The sequence below is a fragment of the Octodon degus genome, unplaced genomic scaffold, assembly GCF_000260255.1.
Source record: "Octodon degus isolate 3935 unplaced genomic scaffold, OctDeg1.0 scaffold00145, whole genome shotgun sequence".
In the NCBI taxonomy this organism is placed as follows: domain Eukaryota; kingdom Metazoa; phylum Chordata; class Mammalia; order Rodentia; family Octodontidae; genus Octodon; species Octodon degus.
Window position 1 is genome coordinate 4,276,402 of NW_004524721.1, and position 8,210 is coordinate 4,284,611.

The 8,210-nt window shown below is 41.6% G+C and overlaps 1 protein-coding gene across 1 annotated transcript in view; it reads right to left on the reverse strand.

The window, feature by feature from the left end:
- The window catches only part of Myo3a (myosin IIIA), a 180,483-nt gene that overhangs the window by 12,968 nt on the left and 159,305 nt on the right, over positions 1-8,210 (reverse strand). Inside the window, 3 exon segments of the mRNA XM_004641883.1 lie at positions 3,488-3,632; positions 5,310-6,210; positions 7,551-7,671. Coding sequence (XP_004641940.1) covers positions 3,488-3,632; positions 5,310-6,210; positions 7,551-7,671 — 1,167 coding nt within the window.

Genomic DNA, 8,210 nt, shown 5'->3' on the forward strand with positions numbered 1-8,210 from the left:
AAACTTACTTTTTTTTTCTAAAAGAGTCAACTGCTAGTGAATTATTCATTGACTATTCATCATAATTATCTTAGATGGACCTTTTAAGAGTACAGAATAAAAGAACATTTTCAGAGTTATACATGTGCCATTCAGTTTTTTTCTTGGCCTCTGCTCATACTTTATAGATCACATAGGTAATAATTTTTGGTTCCTATCAAAGTGAGATAAAATATAGCAGTATTTTAAAAAAGCCACTATTCTTCACTGGAGTGGGTTCTGACCCCCTGGGGCTGGAGGAAGCCAAGCAAGCTCTGTAGGCAGCGTGGCAGCAGAGAGAGTGCATGTGGACGGCGCTCTAACCTGATCACACAGGGCTGCAGAAGCTGTGCACAGGCTGTACTAATATTAGCACAGTCGGTCTCAAGCCCTGGAAGTGACGTCAGCGAGGAATGGAGGGCTTCCCCTGGGCTGGAGAGTGAGAGCCTGCTTCTTGCTCACTGAGTGCTTTAGAGGTCGTGTCGATGAACCATCTGACCTGTGGGAAAGTTAAGCTGACTTACGGTGCTCCAATTCTCATCCAGTAGTATTTTATCCTTTAGCTAGTGATTTGCTAAGGTTATTCTTCAAAAAATTAATTTTAAGGCTTTTAATATTCCATATAACCCTTCTGTCGTTCATATGTACAAGCTTGTTATGTACCTATGAAATGTATATGTGCTGCCGAAGCGAGCACATTCTGTTTGTCATCTAATCCATCCAATCTGAGACACCCAGCTGATCATGTTAGAAATCTTGACCTGACCCTTCTTGTACAACTAAATACTAAATCCTTTATAACATACTGGCTGATCATAGCTTGAAACTATCTTCTTGGACAGCACCTCTCCCAAACACTAACCTCTCTCACTGGCCCTCTATGTTTTCTTTACATGCTATTGCCTTCCATGCAGGGAATGCAATGAGAGGATCTTCTGAAAGTGCAGTTGTCTATATATAGCTAGGTCACTTTTTCACCATTACAGTAACACAGATGCAAAAAGTACAACTATGTTTACCTAAGTTAGACTTCACTTTTCTTTCCTAACCCTTATTTCTTTCTAGCATTATTTTAGAAAACAAATCTTACTTTAACTTAGTTGTTTTCAGTCACCTCTGGGATCTGTGATGTCTAATCTTCATTTATTAATGCCTGAGAGATGTTCAGGATATTAGTGCAGCATACTCTGGGTAGGTTGTGGGAGCACGACCTCAGGGACTGTAGTGAGTCCCCCTGCTCCTTCCTCCCTGGCTTCTTTCTGTCCTCTCCGCTCTCCAGATGCCACGAATGAGCAGTTTCCTTTGCCCCATGCTTCTACCATGACAATCCTGCTTTGGAGTTGGCTGACCATGGACCAAAACCTCTGAGACTGAGAGCCAAGATCAGCCTTTCTTCTTCTGTTGCATGCAGGGCATTTGGTCCCACCAAGAAGTCTAATGTGCTCTCTGCATAAACTCTTTTTTAGGCTTATGAGCATCCCCTTTATCTGACAGGGCCACATCTAGGTTCATTTTAATGTGGCATTAGAAAGGATGGTAGGTTTGTGGCATTAGAGAGGATGTATCATCTACTCTGTAGCAAGTCCCCACTACTCATTGGCATCTGAGGGTGACTTTCCTGTCCAATGTTCTGTCACTGGCACCTTGTCATTGATGGCATTTTCCAAGGCCCTGCCTCACTCTGAGGTTCTGCATACTGGGCTCCATCCAGGTGCCCTGATTTTTATCCACTTGAGACCCTGTCTCAGGTACTTTTGCTGTTCCTCCTAGGCTTGTGAGACCATTAGATGTTTGCTAACTTAGCTTTAACTGCAATATTAACAAGCATAGTATTAAGACAAGTTCCTCTCCATATGTGCAGGGGAATGAAAATCCTGTCCCTCTAAACCCGAAGGGGTACACCGTATCTGAGTTACAACCTTTATAGAAGCTGAGAACAGGTTTCTGACATTCACTAAAAACAATGGTAGATTGAAGAGTAGAGTGAATACATCTGATATTCTAGCATGATTTACTGCTTTTCAAGCCTATTCACAGATGTGCAATCCCTCCAGGTGGCTTCTTCCCCCTGCCCCTCCCCCCTCCAGCCTTGGACTGCAACGCGCTGCCTATGCAGGGGTCTGCACCCCTTTTGCTCCTCACTGCCCTCTTGCTGGACACTTATGTGTTAAGCTCTACTCTTCATAATAGAGCCAGCGAGCAGCAGAGCAGTGGGGAAAGCACCCCCAAGCCAGTTTCTGTACACCCTTTTTATAAAAAAGCTGTACCACAATTCTTGTCTTGAGAACAATGGGATGGCATAGAGGATAAAATAGAAAGATATTTTCCTTTCTTCAATGTCAGGCAACTACTCAAGCTCACTTAGCATTTTCTTGTTGCAGACATTTCTGCAAGGAAGAGATCAGAAGCAGCCTGCGGTCAGCAGCTCCTCCTGTCCCTGCTCAGTACCAAATGTCTTACAGGGGTGCCTCTGTAAGAGGGGCTCAGAGCAGGTGAGGGAAAAGTCAATGCAGGTGCTCCTGGAGGCCAGCAGGGACCAGAGTGTTAGGCTGTCTGACCCTCTTAGTGACACCTCTCGAGGAGGCCAAGGCCCAGGCCAGGAGGTGAGCTGGAGCACGGGTGGACACAGTGAGATGCTGAGATGCTAAAACTTCCCATGCTGGTACCCGCAGGACCTAGAGGCAGCAAGTCTCTGTTTGATGATGTCATGAGAGCCAGCTGGGATGATAATTTCCCAAAAGTCACTTCCTGGGAAAACAACTGTCCACTAGGGGTTATCTGACCCTTCAAAGTCCTATGGGATCCCGGGGTCTTTGCATGGCCCTGGGGTTGGGTAGGGGTGAGAGTAATTACTAAGATTGAATTCACTAGCAGTTAGGGCAGGGTGTAGCTGAGGCTGATTACAAGACATTTTAAAAATATTCTTCTTGTGAATCTGGGTTTGTGCATCTTAACAGAGATTTGCACCTTACACACTAATCTAGGCTACAGCTATTGACCAAAGAAAGAGAACTAGCTCAACAAGTTTGCTTTCTTTTACTGAACTTGCTTCCCTGCAGCCATCCCTAAAGAAGTACTTTTTGTTTCCTTCTTATGACATATACAAAATTCTCAAGCTAGCTCAGCAGCATAAATGCATGCCTGGCAAGCACAAGGTCCTGAGTTTGATCCCTAGTACTGCCACACACACACACACACACACACACACACACACACACACCTCATTAAAGTATAAGAAAGGAGAAAAAAGTAAAGGAAGAAAACACGAAAAGGTTGTTAGAGAAAGCAGAAAGTGGGTAGAACATTCTAGAAAAATGTGTATCTGTTTATAAGAAATGAAATAGAATAAAGCTCCCCCTCCCCAACCAAACACAGTTGCCTCAAAAATGGCACAGAAAGGACATGGGAAAGAATAATATATCTGGCACTCATTTTTCCTTTAGAAATTTCGAGCTTTACCAATTTTTACCTGAGAGGCATTGTGAAGAGAAAACTCGTTTATTGATTGGCTTGTGGGAATAGATGCTCAGATAAAATGGCTTCAGCTGCTGTGACAAAATCATTTCATTCAATTTTTTCTGCAGAATAAAATATTCTTCAGATAACTTTGATATCTACAGAGAAGGTCAAAAGTTGGATGAAATCAATACAAAAAGTCCTGCAAGGTGCACAGGTCCCCAGGTGTTGATCAATTACATTCCAAGGTGCTCATGTTTTTTCTTCAGGATCTACCCTGACAAAGCCCTTTCTTCACACAATGTCCCCCATTTGTTCTACTTTTTCACCTCATATCTTTCATTCAGAATTTTCAGACATCACATGCTCTATTCCGATCAACTTCTGACATCTGGCCTCTGCCCTTCCCACTTCGTGGTGATTGCCATTCTGCTTCTATCCCAAGGAAACTCTGTCCCACCTTTGTGCCTTCCCTCCTCCAATTCCAGCATTTCTTAGCTAGACTTCAAGACTACTCTTTTCCATCCTCTCTTTCCACCTGGCTGCCTCTGCTTCTCTCTTGTCTACATCCCAAGTTAGCCTGGCTGTCCTGTCAGGAGGCCTGTGGGAGCTGTGCTTTTCTGCTTCTGGTTTTGCTCCTGTGGAACACTGAATCTACATGCAGGGTGGTATCAGCCAGCTCTATGTGAGTGACTTGGCAATTCTATCTCTCCTCAGTGCTTCAGTTGCATAACAAGTCTGTGTTCTAATACTGATTTGAGCATTGGACTGAGCAAATTTATGCACCAATGAAAGGAAGGACTGCATGTTTTTAAAGCTCACTATTTCTAGATTTTTAAAAAAATAATTAGTACAGGAAGGAGAAATTTAATCCTTGGCAGATCTACACAGACAACCAGAAGTTAGAGATGCCTGGACCTCACCTATAGTGAGCTCAGCCACTACCAGAGATGAAAGGCTTGGCCTCGGGCCTCAGGTATTAGGCAAGCCTTCTTTGAACCGCCTTATTATGATAAATTTCTTTATTTCATAAACCATTGACTGCCATAGTAATGCATGTTAGAGGTCATCTGGTTAAAATATTTTACTTTACATAGGAGAAAATATAAGAGCTGACACATGAAGTCATTTTCTTAAGGTCAAATACTTGACAGAAACTGGAACAGATATTTATGGGACCTAGTTCCTGTGATCTCTCCATGGTACTGATTTGTCTGAGGCATATGTTTACCAGTGAGAGGCCCTCAAACCTATGGTTTCTCTTTCTCCTCTAGGGGCATCTGAGACCCATCTATGGATGGCAGAAGGTATCCTCCAGGAGGGAACTTTCCCCTGTGACTTTTCTTTATGATCCTTTTCATCTATGACTGCTTACTGTCATAAGACTTTCATCTTCATCAAACACATGCCTCAGTATGGCTTCACATCTAATTTTGACATCCAGTTGTGTCTTTTCAATTAACATTTGAGGCAGGGAGAAAGCATAAACTTCAGGGTATTTAGAATACTTAAAAAAATTAGCAATAACAAAAACTGCACATACATGAAAGTTTGCATGATCCAATTCTAGCATTTTGGCAAGTAATGTAAACTAATCTCTAGTGACCGTATAGCATGAGACATTTGTCATATTGTCTGCTATTTTTATCACACTGAACTGGTTTAAAAACTCAGATACTGAATTAGCAGGACCCTTGAGATATTTTATGAAAAAAGTCTCATAAACATAGGTGAAACAATATATTAGTTATTAATTCTGTTTCACTCACTTATTGGGTAGCTCTCATGGTGTTACTAGTACATCATATTTTTTCTCATTTGTTCCATTTACATACCTGCTTTGAAAAAATTGCCAAATCACATGCTTCTTTTTCTGAAGTTGCTTTTGAATCTCTGTCAGTCTTCACCTTGCTATTACAGAGTTCCTCATGTGTTGTGGGACAGGAATACACACTGTGAGTGTTTTTTGTTAGTTCTGGTGGCGTTGCAAGAATCCTTTGACTTTTAATGGGAGGAGACACTCTGTCCTTCCCTAATTGTTGCCTTTGCTGGAAACCATGGCATCTGCTCTGGATGGACCCCACAGACTCGTCTTCTGCCTCCGGTGCTGGCATCACCACTGGGTCTTTGTTCTTCTCTCTGGCCACCCCATGCCTCTCGCAGCCTCTCTCCTGTCTGCATACCAGTGAATTCTGGGTAACTACAAATGCCTTCTTCTCTTTCTCCTTGCTATTTGCATTTTGAGCACCCAACCTTTGGCTAAGACTAGGTTCCAAACTTTTCTTCAAAGAACTCTCCTTCTCAGCTAACCACAGCCCCTGGTTGCTTGGCCTTTCCACTGTGTACCTCTTCTTTGGATATACTGTTTTTGGTTCCTCCAAATTCCTTTCTCCTGTGTGCTTCTGACAATAACTCTGCATCCCAGAGTCCTCTCTCTCTGTATTCCTCAGATTACTGTTTTCTTCTGGGTCTTTCATGTACTTCCGCTTGAAACTCACATCTATCCAAGAGTCCCCCGTGAGACACAGCCCTTGGTGACGCTCTTCTCCGTGCATGCTACTCCTTGTTTGCTGAGTCTGACAGCCTCTGTGCTTACTTTCAACAGCTGTAGTGTCTTCTTCCATTCTGAATGCAGAGGTCTGCCCTAGAGATGGACTCCCTTCATTATTTAGAGCTGGACTGACTGATTCATTAGTAGACACTGCATTTTCTGCTTGTTTCTTCATAAAAGATTCCCTGTGTAAAATACATTACATATGATTAAATTAAAAACAAACATCATACCTGAGTCTATGATGATACTAAACTAGAGCTTATCACGTCTTCTGTCACCAGGTCCCTGCAATGTAATGTTGGGAGAAAAGCAAAAAGAACAAAGAAAGCATAAAATAAAAACTTCTCCTTTTATTTCTCAAGGCATAGTCTCACTAAGTAGCCCAGGCTGGTCTTGAACTTCTGCATCAGCCTCCTGAGCGCTGGGATTACAGGCATGCACCACCATGCCTGGCCCTAGAAATGTTTCAAGTCACGTAATCAATTGCCTCCCCAAATGTTACCCTTACTGCTAACTGTGCCTCTCCTGCCTCTTCTGCCCAAATGTTACCCCTAGTGCTGACTGTGCCCAAAGAAGGAGGAAACTAGTTTCAGTGAAGAGTGAGAAAGGGCATAGCATGTAAGGGATTTATTTTCACTTAATGGGGTATCACAATTCTAAGAATTTAATCCTTCAAAATATATCTTTTTGAAAACAGTGATGAGACGTTGTGGAAAATAAATCTAATTTTGAAACCAGTAAGCAGAATATGTTCACTAGGCTCAAGTTTTGTACTTTAATAAGCAATACATTTATTGATCACAGGAAATAGCTTGCAAAATTAACGTTCAGTCAATGTCCTCAATACAGTTCATGAGTGTATAATGGAGTGGGAAAAACTTTTAAAGTTGTTATTTTGCCAATATCCTTCCAAAATGATTTTCCCTTAATTTGATGATAAAGTGGTAAGGTCTTTATGATATTTTCTTTTTCAGCCAAGGACTAAATCTTTACAGCTGGCCTTGAATTCACTTTGGAGCCCAAGTTGACCTCAAACTCACAGTGATTCTCCCGCCTCAGCTTCCTGAGTGCTGGGATGACAGGTGTGTGCCACTATGCCCAGCTGATTGTTCTTATTTTTAATAACCATGAAATCTAAGAAGAGAGAAAAAAGTAAAGACACTAGACACAGAAGACATTGAAATTAAGGTTGGGAAGTTAAAACCTGCACAGGGCAGTGGCTGAGGGAAATTGAAGGGGAGATCAAGAAATACTCTAAGCCGAGTGTGGTGACACAGGATTAAAATCCCAGCCCTGTGGGAGGGCTGAGGTAGAAAGAACACAAGTTTGATTCCACTCAAGGAAATTGTGTGATTTAATGAGACTTCTCAAAATAAATAAATAAGCGAGCAGGGCATGGTGATACACACATATAATAACAGACACGGGAGGCTGGGGCAGGAGAGGCAGGAGAGGCATCTGAATCTGATTCTCTGAGCCTACAGAATTGAGTCATATGGCATGAGAAAGAACATCATTATACCTTTTATTTTCAAAGTTTTTCTTGTAGGCAAATTCCTTCTCTTGAGTCGGAATGGTTACTACTGCTGTGTTTTTCATGTTAACTTGTTTTCTTTGTTTTCTGACAAGATGTCCCCTTGCAGCTGAAACATAGAGGATCTAGATTAGTGTTAAGCATAAGAAATAAAAGAACATTACCTAAATGAGTAGGAACAAGTGGTTATGACCACTGGTGTTGAGGATGAATATACAATTAAAGGTACTAAAGAGAATAAATTTATTTAAAAGATGAAAATCAACCACAAGCCACTTCTATGGCAACAGAAACACTAAGCAGTATCTTTCAAATTATGGGAGGACTGAAATAAACCTAAAGTGACAGAGAGTAGAAAAATTGATTACAAAATATATACCTTTGCTTAAAGTGTGCTAATAATTATTAGCAAAATAATTAGCTAATAATTATTTTCCTTTTCATGTGATATGTTAAGCTTTTTATGCATGAAAGTCTTTATGATATATGTGTATGCTTTGGACATTTAGGCCAACTACCTTTGTGGCCACATGTATTTTAGAATTCAGATTAGAAGCATAATTTTAGGGTCAGGGAGATAGCTCAGTAGAATAATCCCCTGCCTGGCAAGCTCAGGTCCTGAGTTCAATCCCAAGCACCACAAAAAAA